The sequence below is a fragment of the Pholcus phalangioides genome, unplaced genomic scaffold (assembly GCF_987345545.1).
Source record: "Pholcus phalangioides strain wild (caught in Gottingen) unplaced genomic scaffold, Ppha-v1.0 ptg000011l_1, whole genome shotgun sequence".
Taxonomy (NCBI): domain Eukaryota; kingdom Metazoa; phylum Arthropoda; class Arachnida; order Araneae; family Pholcidae; genus Pholcus; species Pholcus phalangioides.
The window spans coordinates 47221908-47245754 of record NW_028301604.1 but is presented as its reverse complement, the minus strand read 5'-3'; the positions used below and the strand labels follow the sequence as shown (position 1 = coordinate 47245754).

The window sequence follows — 23847 nt, the reverse complement described above, 5'->3', positions numbered from 1 at the left end:
AGTTTGAATTAAAAAAAAAAATTATTATACAAATAATAACTTCAAATATTATAAAAATAACTGATTAAATACTTTTAACTGGCTCACTATTGTTACATTTACCTTTTTTGTAACAGTTAAGTTCTATTTTTTACGTTCAGAACACTAAGTGTTTTGTGTAGTAGTATTCATAAACTGAATTCTGAACTTAACTAGTACTTAACTGATGCATCAGTGTTTTTCAACGAGTGTGCTATGTGAGAATTGTAGTTGTGCCATAAAAATTTTGTTAAGGAAATGATCAGATTAATTTTTAAAAGAAGTCTGAAGCCGCAGATATTGATTATACAGTATCTGACTACTTAGTGCGAGGAATTTATTTAATTTTTTTTCAAATTAGATGCATGTGTAAGGGGGAAACTGAGCAATTGAGAGAAAACAATAGTTAATATATTGGTCATGGTTCATTTCTGTTATCACTTAATGGAAGAATTTTCAAGAATTATACGCAAAAAAAAGGCATATAGAAATACTTCTGTTCTCGTTATCATACGTTATTATATTTATGGAAAGCAATCTTTTCTGCATTTGATACTATGGAATACAGAAATTTATTACAAATAATAAATCTTACAAGAAGATATTTAAACACTATGCCTCCCAAAATTCAACCTAGCAAAAGCAGACATTGTAAACTGTATTAACTTAGTCGAATTTAACGTTAGATTAAATTACAGCAGAATGGCTGAGTTTTTGAATTTTAATTTATTTTTTGTGACCAATTATAGTAAATAGTTTTTTAAAACAATTTTGTGACTAAATCATAAAAAAAGTTATTTTTCTATTTTATTTGAATTCAAGTGTGCCGCATGATGAAGAAAGGGCTGACTTCTCGAAATAGAACTGTGTCGACATGTTTTATATTGTAATAACGTAAATCATAGATAACGTAATCGTAAACTACGTCGACAAATGTATGACATTTTTACATCGAACGGTGTCGGGTCAGATATAGTTCGACGTCGGATTCGCTACGTCAAACTGCGTCGATAAATGTATGCCATTGCGGTGGCTCACCAAAGACTGTGGCCAGCAGTCGCGAAGTGAGGAGATGGCGCGAGAGGATGTTTGTGACTCGACAGACCGGAGCAGGGGCTGGATTCTCCCCTTGTCATTAGAAAACGCTCGCTCGGCACTTGTCCTTAACTTAAGGAGCTGCTCAACAGAGAGCTTCAAGGAGAATTCCCGAGATGCATTCTCCCTTTCTCCTTAACCATTATCCTTAGGATCACGTGACTGGTTGCAAAGAAAAAACGGGTCTTTCGGTTCGTTCAGTTCGGTTCTTCGGCTCAGCTCATCGTTTGACCAATCAACGTAAAGCAAAAATTTTACAACTACTGCTATACGTATCGAAAATCAATGTTTCTTCTACATTAGTGGCAACAATTGCTTTATTTACATTAATTTCGCGCATATTTTTCCCTTCCCTAATTTTTATTTTTTTACATTGGCATTTGCTTTTATACGTAGTAATTTTAAGGTTTCATTTGAAGTAGTTTCAGAGTTTTTTCATTATATATCTTATATTAGTTTTTTCCTGAAAATTATATATATTTTTTTATTTCCATTAAATTGTAGCCAGCTTATCCCTTTAACCCTTGCGGGTTAGATACTTAGCAAACATTCGTTTTCAAAAATTTCCCGGTCTTAAATGATTACGTAACAAAAAAATTCAATATCCACGAAAGTGAATAAATTTTTAGATTAAATTTTTTTACTATATAGATTGAGTTTTAAAAAAAATCCAAGTAAAACTAACAATGTTGAGTTTTATCTATGGTATAAAAACCTTAGAGGAAGTATGAGGAAATTAATAAGGGTATATATCCTCTTAGATAAAAACCCAAGGGAATCAACGACACCTAAATTATATTCATTAAAAAAATGTAACGCATACTGCATAGCACAATCACTTAGAGGTTGACACAGCAGTTATGTTCAATCATCGGAGTGGGATGTTGTACATTTTCCAAGTCTATGAATTTAATGTCAATGTCAAAGCCATTTGGATTTATGTCTGATATTCCTAAACAAATGCTACATACAATTAGAGCCCTTGCAATATCAGCGGGTCAGTTGGAAAAACTATATTCTCAAGAGAAGTGTGATCTCTCACTCAGGGAAATGTATTCACCAGAGATTTCTTAGGTAGGATACCCACTTTGTACTGTAACATAACAAGCAAGTTATCAACTATGTAATTACATATGTTATAATGTATTTACACTCAAGTTATTAGAATAAGGAAATTTAGAACTGTTCATTTTGTTTTTTCAGCTGCATCTAATAAAAAAATAAATTGTAACTATAATTTGGATAGATTAACTTTATATGTTATTCCATCCAGTTGTTAAAAATACACGTGAATTTCCTATGCAACTGATTCTTGCGTCAAATTCACTGCAATAAAGCAACATCCATAGATTTTTTCGAATTAAAAATTGTAATCACAAAACAGAAAACACGTATTTACTGCTCATGAATAAATTTATTAGACACTTGTATACAGTATCATCAAAAGCATTTCACATGCACATATATGATCGTGCTACGTATGAATATACATGATGATCAACTTCCAAGTCAGCACTGAAAGGTCATTTCATTCAGCATTTTCACCTGAAATGGAGGAAGTGGGTAAATTAACGAATATTGGAAGCTTTGTGTGTGTGTCATAAAAATGACAGAGTTAAAAATTAAGGTTCAACTTACTTAAGAAATTCATGGATTAAATCCATCTGCACACTTCATGAGCATGAGTTCTACGTCGTTAACAGAAAAATGTAATTTCTTCCTTTTTATAACTCCCTCACTTCAGCAAAGTCAAAAACCTAAAAACATTTTAAATAATTACAAATAATATTTCAATGTATCCATAGTGATGGAACACTACTAACAACCATACATTCACTTCACACACATTCCTCTCATATTTTCCTTCTGCGTACTTTCTAGAAATTGTTCATTTGTTGATTAGTTTGAAAAATTTTACAAAATTGCTCACTTGTGTGTTTCAATAACTTTTTTTTCAATGTTCATTCAACAATTGATTATGTGTCAAAGATTCTCTCACATCTTTGGGTAGGGTGAATGATTTCTGAAACTTTTTGAGCAGGAGATGTTTGGGAAAGCTAGACCAAACTCACTTTAAATGAGAAAGAGCAAGTTTTTGCTTATTTTGGGCAATTGCACTGCTCATTCAGAGATAAAATATCTTCAGACAATCCAAATATGATTCCTCTGCCTAATTAAAGATGCCTATTCACAATAATTATAAACAGGGACATACATAAACAGTTTTTAAAAATCATTGAAGGTGAGATAAAATGGAAACCTTGCTAACTTGACACCTGCTTAAGTGGACAATTTTCTCGATCCTATAAGAGTGTTGAGTTATCAGGGTCCCACTTATACTACTGCACCACATATACACATTTCTCTAAGGAATTTAACATGATTGGCATGTGTTGGAAAGTGGATAAATAGTCTCTGTAAGGTTTTCCCCCTATCGGGAAGGAGCATGATGGGATTAGAAAGCGTGGGTACGGGAGAAAGGCCCTCAACGGTGAAGAGAAAAGAAGCTTGATGTGTTTTGGGTAGTTAGAGAGTGGCTCCTGTGGACCCAGGAGGTAGTTTCAAAGGCTCGCTGTAAGCGAGGAGGACGTGTGAATATTATAATGTTTATTGTTGAAAATTATGATTAAACCAATTAATATATATAAAAGTGACAGTGATTATGATTGTGGCAATCAGTCATTCAAAACGAACCCGACAGTTTCCGTTCTTAACACAAAACTAACATTCCTAAATTGGAATGCATTGGCCACGTTCAGAAGATGGTTGGTGCACGTTTGAGTTAACTGAAGAAAACCACGAAAGGACTGAGTGGTAAAGGTAAATTAACCGATAAACTACAAAATTACTATGGTATTGCTATTCGTAGCAATGTGGGAAATTTAAAAAATATGCAGTTACAGCATCTATGGTGGTCGAGTGGTCATAGTGACGAACTCGTATCATGAGCACCCGGGTTCGAACCCCACCATTGCCACAGTGGTGGTTGGCTGAAGTTGATTTCTTGTGGCTCCTAACTTTGAGGTGCAAATGTGAGCCAATCTCCCCATTAAAAAAGTCTCGCCACAGAGAGCAACAGGCGTACAAAGATACAATTACATAACCATTACACTTCAATCATAGTTAGAAAAACTAGGGGCAGATAGCAGCACTAAGCATAAACACCGAAACAAACTCCACATCAGCTTTCACTACACGTACATTCCAACATGTACCAGTTCTTCATAATATCCGCAAAGGAATATGGACGAGGTGCATGTGTGGTTTATTAGTAGTCTGCAGTTACAGCTGTATTCTGTCATTGTTGATCCAGTCATAAAGAGCAGAGTGGACAATGTCCAAGAGGACCCGACAGTTGGTGTAAGCATCAGAAAGCTGCATGTGAATGACATAAAATTACTGATAAATCTCCTGCTGGCCTCTCTAATGACAGCATAAATGTAATAAAGCCAACATACATGAGTCCTTGTGAAGTACAATCCCTGTTTCGAAGTGCTTGCATGGTACGCTGCAGAACAACAGTGTGATTTGGACAATTTTGCCTCTAAGGGCACTTTTATCGAACTGCAAACAATGCTTTTGGGGACTATTGCAGTTCTGCGTTTTAATTCTGGCTATGTAGGCATATTGTCTGTACTTGAAATCTAGGAATCCTAGTTGATGAACTAGCGTCTATTTACTCTGGGTTGGGCGATGCGAGTGTGACATGTTCGAGATATCATACAACACTGGCAAAAAATGACCAGAAGAAAAAAAAAGGCAGAAAGTCAAAATTAGAGATATTTGAAGCAAAGGAAGTTCTGTCATACAAATGTGGAGAATTCTGAATGTTAGGAATGTATGTGAAACTTTTTTTTAATGCATTTTCTGAGAAACTGATTTACATCATTCTTGTCTGCTGCAAACCTGATGCCTACAAAACTTTACAAGATATAAATTTTTTCCAGGGGTTCTGTACAGCTATGAGTATGCAATGAACTAGGATCTCAGCAATATTTTTGAAACTTTTTGATTTACATGATTTTGAATTTAAAATATTGAATTTTTTTAAATAAAGTTTTTTTCACGTAAACAACCATATCTCAAAATTTTTTCATTTTTTTATATTTCAAAACTTTTAGTTCATTGAACAGAACAATATTATAGCAACATACTGTGTGAAGAACAAGTTGATATAAGTAGTAGTATTTCACAATGTTTTGCATAAATACTGAAATTATACTAATTTTAGACGTATAATTACTCTAGGCAATATACATTTTTTTTTCAAAATATTAATGAAAAAACATTTTCTTATGTTTACATATGTTAAAAAACATGTCTTAGTTTTATTCCACATTCAAATTAAAAACACAAGCATTTCATCCAAAAGGACGTTTTTGAAACTGTACCTCACATGTAGTCAGTCGCCTTAATGCATACTTCCCAAATAAAATACACATTATTTCAAGAACTAAATTACACTTAACTTTATAATGCTATTTCCTATGTAAGTTCAATGTTACAAAATTATAAATGGTTAGATACAGAAAAATTTCAAACCAAATGTAGAAAAATTAGACTTACCTTTAAAGAAATTTGCAAAAATCATACAAGATCTGCCTGTCATTTCCTTTAGAATACACCAGACTCTCCATACTCTGTAGTACAAAATATTAACATTAACACCACTAAAACTGAAGTTTCACTCATAAAAATTAATTACTCATGCAATACATTAATAAAGTGCTTAATAAGCTATGTTATATATGCAACCATTAAAAAAATTCAAAATCATGATACATATAGAACCTGCAGCAATTAAGGAAAGTATGCGAATTAAATATAGAATTTGGCACTCATTTTGCATTGAATTAAAAAATAAATTTTTAACAAAATATATAGTGGGGTCTGACTGGGTGGCATGTAGTTTTTTTAGGATGCATGAATTTTTAAGCGCTTTTGCACATAGCGTGTGTGTGTATCACGTTTGCATGTCAACTTTTACATCCAAAATATACGATTGGCATTTTCATAATAGGGTTTATAGAGCCTTGAACTGTTTCCAGTCATTAAGACGGCCCGAAAATGAGCATTAATGAGCATAAGACAAACATAAGATGTAGCATTATCGGTAGGCCAAACATAATATATTACTATAATACATGCTATTCCTATTTATGAAGGGAATTTATTTACGAATATATCTCTTACACACACACACACAGATCATCTTGCGATCAGCACATACTTTATGACGAGGTCAGTCAGTAGGATTTTTCTCCCAAAAATTTCGACTAATTTAATGTATATTAACATGCAAAGTGGGAGTGATATGTCATGACTAAAAATATTACGAAAAATAAAAAATATTCGGTTTCATCACGTTAACTTACCCTTCCGCTCAACAGCATGTCTTGTCATCTCGGCTGCAACTCCTCACATAGCCGCCTTACTGTATTTTTCGTTAACCTAAATTCCTTGCATCATCTTAAATGCATATATCAAGCATTAATAGCATCGAAAAACACGAAAACAATTGTTTGAATGTGAATATATCTTCTATTAGAGCACGCATCGCCGCCGCCATTACGGGAAATGTAGTTGTCCTCAAGCTTAAGGAGAGCGTCTCCTCACTCCTCCACTAGCGCCATCATTGTCCTTGAGTAAGGAAGTAAAGCTTTCCTTATTTAAGGGTACGTCCATAGTGCACCGCTTCCCGCTTCTCGCATTATTGCTTAAACCGCGGCAGTTGTAGAAGGCGAGATGATCCCGCGCGATTCTAGCTGGTGGTGGTTATAGTGCACCGCTCGCGGGAGCGTCTGCCTGCATGGGCAGTTGGCATCATTGAGCTATCACGTGGGGATCTATTGTGTGTTTTTGTTGACAACAAAAAATATTTATTATAAAATTAAACATGAAAGAATGACGAATGTACATGAAATTAATAGGACTCGCCTTGAAGTTGCAATGGGTTTAGTGTAATCGCTAATTATAGTAAATTAATTAATTGATGATAAATCAGCGATTTCACTTTTAGTGCCACATCAAATTTTCGATTAGAAAAACAAAAATTAATCGTTACAAAATTCCGTTTGATTTAGTTTTATCGTTAATTAGTTTATATTAATAATAAAACTAAATCATGATCGATAATTAACTAATCAACTAATAACGATAAAACTGAACTGGCCGATAATTAACTAATTAACGGAAAAATCCGTTGGATATCGTTTTATCGTTAATTAGTTTATTAACGATAAAACTAAATCATGATCAATAATTAGTAACGATAAAACGAAATCCAACGGTATTTTGATTAATTAACGATATCGTTTTCATTACGTCAACTAATTAACGATTAGTATTAACAATAATTAGGCGTCATAAAAACTCCGTTGGATTTAGTATGATAATTAATGATCCTTAATTAATTAACGATTTCGCTTATTATGTCATAACTAAACGATTAGTATTAGCAACAATTATCCATCACAAAAACTCCGTTGGATTCAGAATAATCGTTAATTAACCTTAATTAATGATTAACCAACGATATTGCTTTTGTCATCTAGTTAACGATTAGTATTAATAATTAATCGTCACAAAAACTCCAATTGGATTCACTATAATTGGTAATTTTCTTTAATTACTTAATGATTAACGATTTCGCTTTTATTATGTCATAATTAATCAACGATTAGTAATAACGATAATTGATCGTTACAAAAACTCCGTCGATTTACTATTCCATTATAAAACGAACACTTAGAGGAAAGTATCCGTTCAAAACTGCAAGCGGTGAGCCGGTCAAGCGAGAAAAAGAAATAATAATTCATTCTGGTTAAAGCGGGTAAAAGCAGTTTGAGCCGGTATAAGCAGGTAGGCGGGCGCACTATGGCCGCCCCAATGAGTTTTCACGATCTTTTTTCAGCCGCGATAAAGCGAGTAGCGAGAAGCAGTTCACTATGGACGTACCCTAAGGAAAAGCGAGCGGAGAATACGGAATTTTTTCTCCTTTCCTTCATTAAGGACAAACAGAGTGCTTAAGGAGAAAAACCTCGCTAAGGACAAGGGGAGAATCCAGCCCCAGAATGCTGATTCAATATGTTGTGTTGTCTATGATACATAAAAAGCGGATGGTTGCAGTGGTGACCAAGACCGACGCAACCTTTTAATAATAAAAAGACGAAGAATCTATTCAGCCGAAGCCCAATGCGTGCAGCACCACCGATGCCATTAGGATCAGGGTAGGACCTTTTTGTAATCGCTCTATTTTGTTTGGTCAGAATATAACAAATATTTTTATTTTCGCAATTATATAACTAGATTCGCATAATAGTCTGTATCCAAAAATGCCTAATAATAACTCTCCTAACCCTTCGCCACCTGACCCATCACCGGAAAACTTAAAAATTTGTCGCGTTGCCTTGAAACTCCCGCCCATATGGCGGCAGAATATAAAGTTATGGTTCATTCAAGTGGAAAGTTGTTTTTCAATATCCACCATAACTAACGATGCTACCAAATACAATAACGTGATTGCGGTTAAAGATCCAGAAACGCTCGCTTCCGTTTCAGATATTTTATTGAACCCACCCGAAACAAACAAGTATGAGACCCTTAAACAACAGATAATCGAAGAATTCTCTGATTCTAACACTTATCAAGTACGCAAGTTGTTGTCCGAACTACAGTTGGGGGACAAAATACCTTCCCACCTATTCAGGGAAATGAGAGATTTGGCCGGCAAATCTGTAAGTGACGATTTTCTAAAAAAACTATGGTTCCAACGTATCCCATCAGAAACACAGGCCATCCTATCAGTCAGCTCAGAGAGCTTAGATACATTAGCGAAAATGGCCGACAAAATAATAGAAGTTAGTAAAGGCACATACAACAACAGCATCTATGCCATGGGGAGAGCGGAACGCACAGGGACCCCGCAGCTACATGTCAACAACGTTGAACCCAATAATCCCTCCCCTCTGACAGAAATGAGTGCCGTGAGAGCGGAGATAGCTTCTCTTCGGCTTAAAAGCAAAAAACTCGACCGCTTGTCTAGGGAGAGAGAAACAAACTATACTAGATGGAGGTTCAGATCTCCTTATCGTCGTTTCACTCCCTCACCACAAACAACTGGCTTTTGCTATTACCGTGCTAGATTCGGAAACAACGCCTACAGATGCCAACAGCCGTGCACTTTTCAAACCAACGAACAGGGAAACTAACCACGGCCGTTGACTATAATATATCGGCGACGTCAACACCGATGGCCGCGAAAACTTGTCGCTTTTATGTGTTTGATAAACGATCCAATTTGAGATTTTTAATTGATTTAGGATCTGACGTTTCTTGCATTCCACTCACAAAACGTTTCACAAGAATAGTTCCCGATTCTTTTGAATTGTTTGCTGCCAATAACTCTAAGATACACACTTACGGCACCAAAGTTCTCAATGTTGACTTTGGATTAAGACGTTGTTTTGAGTAGAAGTTTCTCCTTACAAGCGTACCAATACCGATCATAGGCGCTGATTTTCTTCTCAACTTTGGACTTTTAATTGATCTCAAACACCGCAGATTAATGGACGTTGTCACGACACTTTCGCAAATTGAAAAAATTGAATATAACTCTGAAAACTATTTCATTGAGGTAATTTCCAAAACTTCGGAATATCACAAAATCTTGGCGGAATTTCCTGACAGTACGAGGGAACTCAGGAAAGACCCGCCCCGGAGATTCAAACCGATCAATCGGCGTCATGGATCCCCCGACGAGGACTCACTCCCAGCTCCGGAAGGGAACGGACGCTCGACGGAAATCTTCCCAGTTGAAATCCGATATGATGGTAACTGGTTCCATCTATCTAGAGAGTTTGCAAACAAGAGTTCGTTGTAAAACATCAAAATAATAGTTACAAGATACTTTTGCGAAGCGCTGACGATCATGATGCTGTTTTGACTTTCTGTCGAAAAAACAGAGTCGAAATTCTGAATTGCATGCAGGAAAAGCAGAGCACAGCCAACTTTGTGTTAAAAGGCCTAAACGCTGCCACTGAAGTGACGGATATCAAAAAAGAACTTGAAAGTCAGGGCTTCACAATTTCAAAAATTTTCCAACTTACATCTCAGCGACGAAGCCGTGAAACAGCCAAACTCGCTATTTGGAAAATTACAATCCCGAAGGACGAAAAAACCAGAAAATTTTCTGAACTTCGTCGGCTAAGACACGCCATCGTATCTGTGTTGCCCTTCAAAAAAGGGCCAGCCTCACTGAGCCCAAAAGGTGCATTAAGTGTCAACGATGGACGCATTCAGTGAAAGAATGCAATTTCCCCCGGCGGTGCATCAAGTGCGTAAAATCCCATCCAGACGAGCCGTGTGGAAATGTGACTGGAAAAGATCTGCCAGTGTGTGTGAATTGCGGCAAAAATCATCCGGCCTCTTTTAGGAACTGTGTCGCCTTCAAGGAAGCGGTAAAAAAATTAAGAGCTGATGCCGAAAATTCGGCTCTAAGGCGCAAAAAACAAGTGCCCAAGGATTTAGTTCCAAATCTCATCGTTTCCAAATCGACAAAAAAATTACGGCAACACTACGTTCCTCCCTCGTGCGGTCTGGGAAAAATTTAATAACTCGCGTACTCCGAGCACCAGTGTCAAAAAAGCAGAGTCCAACAGAAATAGCTCGTCGAAAAAGACTTTGGACCAACATCGGGAAAAATCACGATGGGAATCGCCCGAAAACAGCGGCGAAAAAAACCAAGTCCAACTCTACGGACCTCAGCGTTCCACCTTCTACCGACTTGGTAGAAAACTTTGAAAAAGAAGCGGTGTCTACTCAACCAGAAGTCCAACACTACGGACCTTAGCACAAAGCCTACCGACTTGCAGCAAAACTCTGACAAAAATCGAGAGCAACGACCCGAAAAATTTTCAAAGTCCCACCCTACGGACTTCTGCGAAAACTTCTCCACTTCTCCGATGCCAACAACTTCGAGCAGCCCGTTGCCCGTGAATGCTTCCAAGCAAAACGCCGAGACACCCACGGCCTCTTCCGCAGACAGCAGCGTCGATTCGTCGGACACGGACTCGTTAAATAGTAACAACTCGACATTTGAGATGTTCGAATTTGCTAAAACTTGCTTCGAGGACATCATGAAAATGAATTCTCGAAGAGATAGGAGAGCCATCATTGATAAATTCCTAGTCGAAGCGGGGAATATCTTGGTGAAAGATTAACATCACGAGCTCTCATAATTATTTTATTTCAGGAATTTTCTCAACTTTTCTTTTCACCCATCTTTCTTCTATGAAAATATCGAAAAAAAACCCCTTCAACCCAAGTGGGAAACTCGGTCAGCGTGACTAGTGGTTATATTTTCCTTTGAAGACGGCACCCATTGGTGTTGAAATGCATTAGGACTTTTTATTTTCGTGTATTTGCCTTATTCGTTGGTGTCTTCTTAATATTCTTGGGCAAAGTTGATCAACTCTTCTAAATTGATTTTTATTCTAAGTATGTGTCCGAAGAAAAGTATCCAGAAGTACGCAAACATGCATTGTTCATGTCTTCTATATTTGGCAGCACTTACATATGTGAACAGTTTAGTCGAATGAAGAATACAAAATCAAATTAGAACAAGCCTGACTGATCGGCATTTGGAGGGTGCTTTACGAATAGCAACACAAATTTTACCTAACATTGAAGCTTTAGTCAAGCAAAAACAATGTCAAGTTTCGCATTAATTTAGAAATTACATTCACTCGCATTCGTAATGTAAGTATATATAACCAGTGTTTTTTATTTGGTTCGTAATTAATTCAACATATACATGTATAAACAAAAATCATCCATTTTCATTCTGTTTCATACAATATAAAAAAAATACCTAAAATAATTGTTTTTACCCCAATTCAGTTTAATTTTTTAAAACGAAAATGTTACCTAATGCAATCATAAAATATGTAGTACACGTCGCATTTTAATTTGTAGTATCTGAGCGTACGTAGGATCAACCTTTCGCAGGGTGGTGGGACACACTGAGATTGATTGGAGGCACAAGAAATCTCTGAGAAAAATTTAGATTTACCAACTTTCAAAAGCATTTTCAAGTAACAGAAATGTATTAATATAGCAACAAAGGTATCTTTTGATACTATAATTTGAAATGTTTTTTTAAAATAATTCAAAATTTGCTAAAATTAATTGAATGTTTAAATTTTTTCAAATATTTTGAAGTGTATTTGGTTTGTGATCGTCTTTGGGGGGCGGGCACTCCCATACGCCGTTAATGAATGGCCCGCGGAACGCGACAAATTTTTTATGTGGCCCTCGAGCGTGAAACGTTAAGACCCCTACCCTAAATGGTCTAACCAAAGGAGACTCAATTTTTCATGAACACCAAAAACTTGCAAATCACCAACAATTTTCTGATAAACACGCGGGATAACTGGGAAGGTTATTTTTACCCAACATTACCACTACATATACGTGTACCTTCCTACCAGTATTTTCTTTCACAACCATTCACCGCCATAACGTGACGTTTGGAAATCGTACGTAATTTAGTAATCGACTCGTAATTTTTCCACTCAAATTAGAAAAATCTAATTTTTGGCTAAAATAGGAAGAAATTGCCAATAATTTTTTTTTTTCGGAAATTGGGGGGGGGGGGAAGGTTGTCTTCCGCAAAATCCGGAGAGCTGGCACATCTGTATTTTGGGCAATGGGAAACCAAGAGGCTATGATTTTTGGTGATAAAATCAAGAACAGGAACTTTCCAGGAAAATCGGTTCGCTAAAAATTCCATGACCTTCTAACTTCGTGGCTTTTACTCATGATACACTCTGTTTAATCCAAATTCAGTAAGACAATGTTCAAATTAACAAACTTTCTAAAAGAAAAATTTTAATCATGTTTAATACAGCTGAAAATATGAAATAACCACACTAAAAAGAAAAATGCAATAATTCATTTCATGACTGAATATTTTCTGTCCGTGGTTTATATCATTACAAAGGTATCCCGTACAACAAGACCTGCAAAGATAGAGTTTAACTCTTTCACCAACAACACTGCAGCCATCGTGACAAACTTTGCTGCATCCTCGCTCAACAGACCAAAACATGTGCTCCCCGGAATCTACAGAGTATTCAAACAATATAACCTACAAAAAAAAAAAAGAGTAAACTAAGTACTGACTCTTATACTGTTAGATAAAATACATTTTTGGGAGTAATTTTAATGGTACAACACAAAACGAGAGGAACACAAGTTTTATGAAATAATTTTTCCCTTTAAAATTTAGTGTAGCTGCCATGAACTGCCACACATTATCACCAAGTGGCATAAGAATGCATGCAAAAAACCATCAACAGAATCTAAATCTCAATAGGAAGATAGATTTGCATCCCCTAGTTAAAATCAGATGATTTTTTCACTGAGAAAAATCAACTAAACGGTGAAAATTTTACGAATCTTTCCAAAGCTTGTTAATCAAAATTTTTTTTGCAATTTGAAATTACTATTTATTTTGATGCGTGTTTCATTTTGCAACACATTACTTATAGAAAAGAGGTTATGTTTGAGAAAGATGTTTAACCTCTTTAGGAACAGGGACAAATGCCAGTGAAATAAATTCTATTCATCAATTTCTTCAACCTCTTTTTTTCCTGATCATGAAGGGCATAGTTGACTATAATTGTGTGTTTTCCCCCCTCTCTTCTCTCACCACCATCGTGATATCTCAACGAGATAACGATATGGTGGCAGTTCTCCTCAGCTCACCCCCCCCCCTCCTCCCAGCATACCCACACTCATAATGTAATCCTATTATATACTGCACATAGAAGTGAGGAAGAGAACAAGTAAGGCCCCTTTCACACGGAGCGGATCTTCATACCCTTTCACACATTCAGGAGATATCAAAGAATTTGCAAGTAGAAAAAAAAGGGAAAAGGGGAGGAGACTTTCAAAATGTCTGTCTTTAGAAATATTCACATCACAATTCTGTCTTAGGCCGGGATTACACTATAAAAGTTTTGTAACAGCTCTTTGATAAAACGTGAAAAATTCAACCAATAAGATCACCGGTTGCATTTGCTTCCAACCGCGATGCGCCTATTGGTTGAATTTTTCAACTTTTATAAAAGATCTTATATAAAACTTTATAGTGTAATCTCGCCTTAAGCCCAGATTACACTATAAACATTTTATAATAATTCTTTTACAATGCAGCAACCAATTAAAAAGCAAATTAAAAAGCAACCAATAAATTTATTGGTTGCTTTTTTCAAGTTTTATAAAATAACTTCCATAAACCTATTAGAGTGAAGTCCCGTCCTTAGATTAGTCACTTCTGCAACATAAAATTTCACTTTTTTTTTTTTTTTAGTTTATAGACTGAATATCGAGTAAAATATACTTGTAGGTATCCGGAAAACCACCAAAAATATTCAAGTGCTAGGGTCTTTACACGTCTTAATCCGGCCCTGAGTGAATGCCATACGTGGATAACGTTGTTTAATAAAAGTATTCTTTTTAAATTTAAAAAACTTAAGATTAAAAAAATATATACTTAAGGTAATATATATTTAAATAATTTCTTATATTTATATTTTTAAATAATTTTAAATATTTAAAAGAAAAAAAACTAAATTTTTTTAATTAAATTTAAAGGTTATTAAAGTATGTAGTCAATTAAATATTCGTAATGAACAGAACAGCTTGTAATTTTGGTCCCGTCAGTGCCGTTGTTGGCAGGTTTTATTGTATAAAATTGTGAAATATGGACAAAAGGCAGTTAAAGTTGCTGTATCTCCATCTCAGAAGGAAACGGAGGGGTAGACGTATGTGGGTACATCATATTTGATGAACAGGGAACCTTCATATGGTGTTTTTAAGGGTATTTATGGCAAATAATTAAAAAAATTCCTTGCAAAATCTTTAAAAAGTAGCCGAATGTGCGGACGAATTCGCTCCGCATCGTGTGAATAGCTCCGAATAAACCTATTGTCAAAACTTCTATGTGCGGATGCGGAGCCCGCACTTAGGTTTTGACGCATGCGGACAACGTCAGGACCCGCATGAACATTTCCAAGGTGCGGGGAAATTTCGGCTCGTCTGAAAGGCTCAGTATATTCCAATTGTTAAAACTTCTTCCGCATCCGCGTGAAAGGCCTCTAAAAAACTACAAAACAAGTTTGTAGCTGAGGGCGAAAAAGCAAGGCACTGTACCAAGGGGCCGTTTGAGTATTACGTCAGCAAATTTTTAGCCATTTTTGACCCCCCTTGTCAGAAAAATTTCGTCATCACTGCCCCCCCCCTCCTAACGCATATTGGTGGGATCACAGACGTACACGAGAGCATGAAGGGGTTCGTGCCCCCCACTCCCGACGATCAAAAATTTATTTTTTTGAATGCAAAAAATTTAAAAAATATATTAAAATTTCGAAAGAAAAAACCCTTATATGTTATTATAAGCAATTTACAAATTTCTTAAATGACCCGTGGCACATTTTCAGATCACTGAAGTAGGCCTTAAAGATCACTTTCACATTCAAAGATCACTTAAGTAACCTGCGACACAGTTCCAGAACACTTAAATGATCCGTGGCACATTTAGAGATCCCTTGAGTGACATGTGGCATAGTTTTAGAGCACTTAAACAGCCCCCAGTGCAGTTCTACATCACTCAAGTTACCCGCGGCACATTCCCAGATAACTAATTAATTCCAGATAAGTGATACGTAGCATAATTACGGATCACTTGAGTGATACGTGGCACAGTTCCAGAGCACTTAAGCGGCCCGGACACATTTCCAGAGCACTTGAAGGATCCGTGAAACATTTAGAGATCACTAAAGTGGCTCTGTAGGGAACATCAATATTGAGAATGTTAGTTCAGGTGCACAATAACTATCGAAAGGTTTTTCTCCGTTTTTGGCGCACCGAATAAGATGCCATTAAGAATATTTCCTATCTTCATAAAGGGTTGGTTGATGATATAAGCATCATCAAACCCCCCCCTTGTCATATGGTCAGCAAATCGGAAACCTTCAGTAACACCTAGCTGTTATGAAAAGAGTACAGCAGATGTTTATATCGCTACACATATATAAGCAGTTGAAGTTTTGGAAGGTCAAGAATCATCTTGAATTGAATAATATCAAATCATTACATAATTTTTCCTTCAGCCTTTATGCTATGCTTTATTCACATTGTATATTATATAAGAGAAAAAATTTCTGTAGAGTAGCAAATTTTACAACAACATGAAGTATTTATTCTTTGTATAACATAGTCACTTTGAACAATACATACAATTAATGAGTATTTCCAATGGGAATTTTTATATTCAAAAGCAATATTTGAGGTTTTTGGCGTGATAGTTCGAACCATGGTGCCAAAACTGCCATGCGTCAAAAAACCTGCCAACCCTGGTTTAGCCCTTTAATTTTCAATAGAAGATTCAGAGAAATCTACACCAGTTTGATTATCACATCGCTATAAAACATTTTACACATTTAACTCATTTAATTTAGAAAGATCTAATTTATATTCTTTTAGTACAAGCAATGTATCCTAAAAGTTTTAATAAACAGTTCCAAAGTATGATACCAGGATTTTCTTGGAATTGAAATGTTTGCAGAATAACTTATATCAGGTCCTGTAGGACCCCATATCACAAAGAACCCACATAATGTTTCTGTACGGTAAACATGACATTGAAAGATGATGTAAACATGAATAGTAAAGAACATCCTTATAATAGAAAATATCACTACAGGGCTGAACACATGTTTCACCCTCACGTTTTTCATAGCCTAGGGTAGTGATCGGCAAACCCCGGCTCGCGAGCCACGTGTGGCTCTTCCACAAAATACCACGTGCGGGCACACAAAAAATTACCGATTTTTGCAAAATCATGTTTAGACACGCATTTTGTTCTCACTCTCTTCCCCTCCCAAGCGAGTCATTTTGTTCACAGGTTTTTTCCGGAAAAAAAAAAAAAGAGTGAAAGCCTGACGCTGCTGTCATGTGAAACTTCTGCGACCCACATTCCAATCATGTGGGTCGAAACTGGGAAGTTCGGGAAAAAGTTGTCAAAAACGAGACGTTTTTCCTAAGGTACTCGGGGTAGATAGACGCAAAAGACGAGTCTCATCTCAGAGCATGGGGAGGGGTGGCATGCAATGTTTAATGTTTTCCATACTAAGGAACGACATTCTCTACTCTGCCATATCATAGAAGACGATGCTTTTGGACATGACCTCTCATGACGGCTCTCCCTAAGCCTCTGTCTGGTAGTTCTCCCTAAGCCTCCTCTCTCCATCCAACATCGGTCAACACTGCTAAAAGCGATCTACCAGGGGCCACACATCTGAAGACGACTCTCCCGTGGCCACCTCCTCTCATGACGATTCTCCCGTGGCCACCTCTCTGCATCCAACATCGGTCATCGCTGCTGAAGCAATCCACAAGGGGCGACCATCCGAAGACGATAAACCTGGGGCCTCTGCCCCACTTGGGCTTTCATCGACGACGTCTTCCGGCTAACATCTCGCCGGACGAGTTTACAGTGAATCCGTTTTCCGCACATTTCCCAGAGAAGGGATTAACTCAATAATAATCATGTCCACCAGTATGGATCGACAACAATCCCTTGGATGGATTTTCTTCGTTTTGCCAATGTACGTTTTATGATGTGATTAATAGAATTGAATTGAAAGGGAGCCAGATATCCGTAAGATAAGTAAAATAATAACTTAATAAACTTTAAGAAAATTTTAAGTTAATTTTAGGGAGCGTTGTGAAGCGAAAGATGCAGTGTCGAGGATTGAAAAAGGTATGTTGAGATGGTTTGGATATATAGAGAGGATGAACGAAAGGAGATAGCAAAACAAGTATACAAGAAAAGTGTGGATGGGAGAGTTGGAAAAGGTCGACCTCAGCGAACGCACCTCAATCAGATCGAGGACGTTTATAGCAAAGGCCAGCTGAGGAGTACCTTAATTAAGTTAACAACAATCTATATATATAAAATTGATTTTCTATATGTGTGTGTGTCTGTGTATGTTCTCTATACAAATCTACAATTTTAGATCGATCGTACCCAAATTTTGCATATATACCAAATGAGACCCGACTTGAACGATAGGCTACTTTAAAATTTCGTCAGACCAGGGCAAATGCCCCAAATGGGCAAAAAACTGTCCGGCAACAATGGTTTTTGGGCCTCAACAATCACTTTCCGAACGTTTACTTTGGTTACCGTGGTTCCCTAGCAATGCGTTTCAGACGTGTATATGCCTTTACAACGGTTTGATACTTCTTTAACTAGCGGCTAAAAATCCGACATTCCCTAGTGAACTCGACCAATCACAGAGGAGCGGGAATAGTTACTCTCGAACCGTAAATTTAGCGGCTTAAACACCGTAAGAAAAGTGTAAACAACAGATTGAAACCTTCCGAGCTGGAGAAAAGTTAAAATAGTTCCAGAAGGAAGTGGTTGGGCCGTAACTATAGACCGTTCAAGTATTACTTAAGCAAAATTTTATGGGTTTTTACCCCTCCCCAACCCCACTTGTCAGCAAAATCAAGTAAACTGGACCAAAACCTTCTAGATTAGTACCGTTATTAACCAAGGGGGCTGCCCTCCCCATTCTCAAGAGATATGCGGGTGGGGGATATAATATATTGTATAATTTATACCCCCCTCGTGACCTCCAAGAAATGAAAATTGAATTCAAAAATTTAAATTCAAATAATTTTAATGAAATATTGTATAAAAATGTCTGTACTGTTTTCATTAATTTCTGTAAATTTAAAATGTTTTTTGAAAGCTTGTGATGAGAGGAAATATTTTACCCTGTACCCCCCCCCCCCTTAAAGGTAGGTCCTGTGTAAGGCCCCGGGCCCTCTTTACTTCTCTTGTTGATCTGAAGCAACCTAGTAGAATAGGTCAGGATTTCAGGACATTGCACTGCTGAGGTGAGCACCTCTACCAATCAACAAAACAACCATCAATTGCCATTGTGCTTTATAATATTTTACTACCATCTTGTGTGCCAGTAAAACTAAAAATATATTTTTTTGATTCCTTAATAGTGCATGTATATTTTGAATGCCCAGAAGAGCATCGATCAAGTTGGTTTCAAAACCCCTTTCATCTAAACAATAATCTTCAATGCATGGTTTGCTGAGCTGTTTACTAATATGTGTAGCATATCTAAGTGCCCTGTGAGTTTCATTTCATTAAAATGTCAAATGTGGTCAAAATCTGGTCCAAGTACTGATGCATCATTTTCCACATCACATATCAATGCTTTGATTTAAAGGATGAAAAATGATTCTATTAAAAATCTATATCAGTGCGATGAATGCTCAATTAACAGGAAATGTTTGATAATCATGTCTTTAGTAGTACGAGATACTGTATTAGATTTGGTTGGAAATGAGGACAGGCGGGTCTAGTGCCTTGGGTGCTGAACCAGAAGGGGCGCCAAATTCACTCTTTAACTGCTTCCTCTACATGCAAGGGGCGGTTTGTATGTCCCTCAAGAAAAAGAGAAGGAGATATCACGTGATCCAAAAAAGCCTCATTGAAGAAAACCCGGGCAGCGCCGGGTATTATAGCTAGTGTACCTATATAGTTTAAGTTTGAAAAATTTGGCTCTCAAAAGAAATTTCAATCCTTGTACTGTTGATATTTGGCTCTGTTGACTAATGAGTTTGCCGACCACTGGTCTAGGGCAAGGTTTTCCAACGTAAAAGCTCGTGCGGAACCCTTGATGATTACGAGGCTATTCCATAGAACCCTTAACAAAATTTTGAATATTTAAATATACAGGGTGTACCAAAATTCTATTTGCTCTGTGGAATAAGAATCGAAACTCGTAATAAGAATAAAAATTGTTTAAATATATATATTTGTGAGTTACACATAGTGTGAACATATGACCCATATTTTACGGGACACAATTTTTTTTTTATAATATTTGGTTATTTCATCATTTTAGTAAAAATGTTGATTTTACCAAGCTTACTGAAAAAACTCACTTTGAAATTTTTAAATTGTGAATTCATTATTTTAACACGAGCTGTAGGCTCTACATCACAGAAATTGATGGAGTTTTTTTTTCATTTGGTCATCTAGTTATACACATATCTTCAGAATAACAAAATTCATTTAATTTTTTTTTCTCCACCACTTTCATTTTCTCCACAATAGGACTAATTAGACTGTTACTTATACAGTTCAGAGCCGATTCCGAATGGCTCTCCTGTTTCTCACCGAGAGGTTCGTATGCCAAACGTTTGGTGTGCAGACTTTTCTCAATAGCAATGTGCTGTTTGATCATCATGACACTGTTTTTGTAATAGTTCTCTTGAATCAAAAAAGACAATGGCAAGGACAAAAAAGTGGTATGGAACGAGTGAGAACTTTATTGAGATACCGTCCACTTGACAGAGCAGAGTCAGAACAATGATTGCGAGGCTATTCCGTGCACACTTAACAAATTTTGAATATTTCTTCAATATACAGGGTGTCCTAAATTCTGCATTTTCTCTCGGAACAAGAATTAAAGTTTGTAGTAGAGATAAAAGTGTTTAAAAATACGTATACTGTATATTTGTGAGTTACACAGTGACCATATATCCTATATTTTAGTGAAAATCTTAGTTTTTGCTGAAAAAAACTCACTTTGTGAAGTTTTTAAATCGTGAATTCATTACCGTAACATGAGCTGTAGGCCCTACATCAATGAAAATGCCAGTGTTTTTTTTTTTTTTCATTTGGTCATCCTAGTTATACACATAGGTTCAGAATAACAAAAAACACACTCTTTTAATCATTTTTTTCTCCACCACCTTCATTTCTTGCACAATAGGACTAATTAAGACCATTACTTATATAGTTCACAGCCAATTCTGAAAGGCTTTTTATGTTTCTCACCGAGAGGTCCATACGCCAAACGTTTGGTGTGCAGACCTTCCTCAATAGCAACGTGCAGTTTGATCATCATATCGCTGTTTTTGTAATAGTTCTTGTATCAGAAAAAACACTGGCAAGCACAAGAGAATACAGGGGTCTGTCCAGACTTTTTGCACAGGGTCCTGTTTTTGTGAAAATGTACCTTATTTTTGTGAAAACGTTCAAAATAGCAGTGAAAGTAATACTAATTAAACAGCAACCTCATTTTCCTATTTTATTTCATTTTTATTATCATTTTCCTAGTTTTTGATGCACTCACAGCTTGTTTGTGTTTCTGGCTATATATATGCTTGTTGACACATCGTGTTGGGTGATCACCAAATTGCACCCCTTGGTCAATCCAGGGTCCCTTATCAAAAAATGTAGAACATATTTTGCAAAGAAAGCCAGATGCAGAAATGCTGTAACATAGCCAACTGTGAAGCTTCTCAAAACGTGCGATGTTCAACAAATTCGGTACTTTTGGACCCATTTTTCTAGCTTCTGTAGATGAAATTTTCTTAAAATCCGGCTCTACCGACGAATTCGTAGCATCTTTCAGCGCTTCCGATAAATCAGCAATGTCTTCCGCCGCTTCCGACGAATCGGCAATGTCTTCCGCCACTTCCGATAAATCGGTCATCTCTTCCGCCGAATCGGCAATGTCTTTCGAAGAATCCGAAATGTCTTTCAGCGCTTCTGATAAATCGGTAATGTCTTTAGGCGCCTCCGATAAATCGGTAATGTCTTTAGGCGCCTCCGATAAATCGGTAATGTATCGCGCCGTTTCCAAGGTTTCGACAGCGTGGTTCGAAACCGATGAAGGAAGCAATGTTTCAGTAATTTTTTCCGGGTTAGCACAATTGGAATTATCTGTATCTGACGTCTTTTTGGTGACGTTTTCAGATCCTCGTTTAAAAAACGATGTTATGGAGCTGCATCCCCGAACGTCAGTTGGCCGTATTTTTTTAATGTAGTAATCACTATTCCTTGAATTTCCACCTGTTGGTGGTCGACCACGCTTCATATTAAATTTTCAAAAATGAAAGCGCAATACAGGAAAAAAAACGTGCATAAAAAATCCAATTCTACAATAAGCATCAACTACGCCGATTTTACGACTAACAAGAGGTTGTGATTCAAAGGCCATTTGAGAAGTGCGGGGCTAAAGCGTTTGTATAATGGCATAGGTTGTGCGATAAAATATCGGACGCGGTCAATCCGTGGTCAACCAGCGGGATGTCCTAACCAGAAGACTAGAAACAAGGAAAGCCCTCTCAAGGTCGCCTTTTCAAGGTCATGTTTCCCGGTATCCAACCAACAACTTCTATAGATAAGATTACTCATCTATGGGGGAGGGGGTGGTGGTGTTGGGCCAACAATGCATGCTTAAAAAAAAAGATCAATGGCTTTCTATTACGACTAGGGTCATAACTGATAAGAATTTTGTCGCACAGCAGTCGCAAAAGTTCGTTTTTTACGACGTAATTTTCATGAAGGGTTCGTTTTCTGGAATTTTGTGATGGATCCGTTTATTATCCTCCAAATTTTGTGAAACATCCTTTTTTTAGCCCCGGAATTTTGTGAAGGGTCCGTTTTCCGGACCCAAATTCCGGCTGGACAGACCCCTGCAATATCAAACACATGACATCTATGAGAATCTTGTGGCACAGTTTGCGAGTATCTTATCGACCTGGGCTACAATAACTCACTGCTATGTAACTAGTATTCCATAAAAATACCCACAGTTTTTCAATCATGACAACTGATACACAAGTATTACTGATTTTTCACTCACGTATTCACATTAAAATTCATGATATGCAAGAAGCTGTCAAATGAACAAGAAAATAGTAAAAATGTTTGATGAAATCTGGGCCGGAACTAGAGGGGGGGCAAGTGCCCCAGGTGCCAAAGTTTAGGGAGCCGGCAGATATCAGGAAAGAACAAAAATACTGTTATAAAATCATCGGAATTGGAAGAGGAGGGGGCGGCAAAATCATGTTTGCCCCTTCTCACAATGTTAGGCTACGACCCTGGATAATGGTCTTTAATGATAAATAAATATCATCAATTACGAAAAAAAGAACAAGAGAAAAAAACTTTACTACTCACTGTACTTGGTCGGCTGGGTTGAGTAGGAATTTTGGCATACACCATTCTCATTCGAAATGTAGGCCTATAATGAGAGGTCAAAAGAAGAAAAAGCGTGATTTCGCCCCCCACCTGGTCCAGTGTGCCAAATCAACACCAGCTATAGTAAATATGAAGATTATATAAATTATTTTCAGCACAAACTGAAATCGTGGTCTCAGAGGAGCGAAAAATTCCAACTTGAGCAAAAACTTTTTTCTTTTGTTATATACACATATGATATTATTTGTATTATATTTATTTGCGTTATCATTATTGTGCCATTATTATTTGTATTATTCTTTGCCTTTCTGTATTGCAATGTGCTGTTTATGTTTGTTTTTACCTTTTTTCTTCACTCCACTGTAATTGGACATATGCCTGTAGTGAGAGTTTATAAATAAATAAAAACAGAAAACATGAAATGAAAAGGTCAGTTTTAAGTAATTGACCAAATGTAGGTTTATTTTTCTTTCTGCAACATACTGAATGTTTGCTTGTCACTTGATGTTACATGACCAGCACTGATTGGACATTGAGAGTCATAATGTGTTACTGGAGTACAGAATCCTGAAATTTTCTGTGAACACAGAAAAAAACGCAGTTCAATGTCAATGCCTGTCTCGAGTTCTTCTCATGTGGTT

General features: G+C 36.7%; 2 protein-coding genes and 1 long non-coding RNA gene across 4 annotated transcripts in view; 1 reads left to right on the top strand and 2 right to left on the bottom strand.

Moving 5' to 3' along the window:
* Positions 1-2519: 2519 nt before the first annotated feature.
* LOC149080496 (uncharacterized) lies at positions 2520-7074 on the bottom strand. The gene is made up of 4 exons (XR_016193509.1): positions 6489-7074; positions 5680-5753; positions 2752-2870; positions 2520-2658 (listed from the first exon to the last, which is right to left on the bottom strand). It is a non-coding gene; the product is annotated as an uncharacterized LOC149080496 (long non-coding RNA).
* A 1373-nt stretch (positions 7075-8447) lies between these two features.
* LOC149080495 (uncharacterized) lies at positions 8448-9323 on the top strand. The gene has a single exon (XM_089238766.1). The coding sequence runs from the start codon at positions 8448-8450 to the stop codon at positions 9321-9323; it is 876 nt and encodes a 291-aa protein (XP_089094892.1).
* Positions 9324-12982: 3659 nt separating this feature from the next.
* LOC149080494 (uncharacterized) overlaps positions 12983-23847 on the bottom strand; it is a 79842-nt gene continuing 68977 nt past the window's right edge. For both annotated transcript variants that reach the window (XM_089239590.1, XM_089239591.1), the window contains exon 3: positions 12983-13261. In XM_089239590.1, coding sequence (XP_089095716.1) covers positions 13013-13261 — 249 coding nt within the window. In that variant the 3' untranslated portion in view covers positions 12983-13012. The remainder of the gene's footprint in view (positions 13262-23847) is intronic.

Bases quoted from the DNA above. Each gene is read 5' to 3' on its own strand.
- LOC149080495 (XM_089238766.1), top strand. From the start codon at position 8,448: ATGCCTAATAATAACTCTCCTAACCCTTCGCCACCTGACCCATCACCG.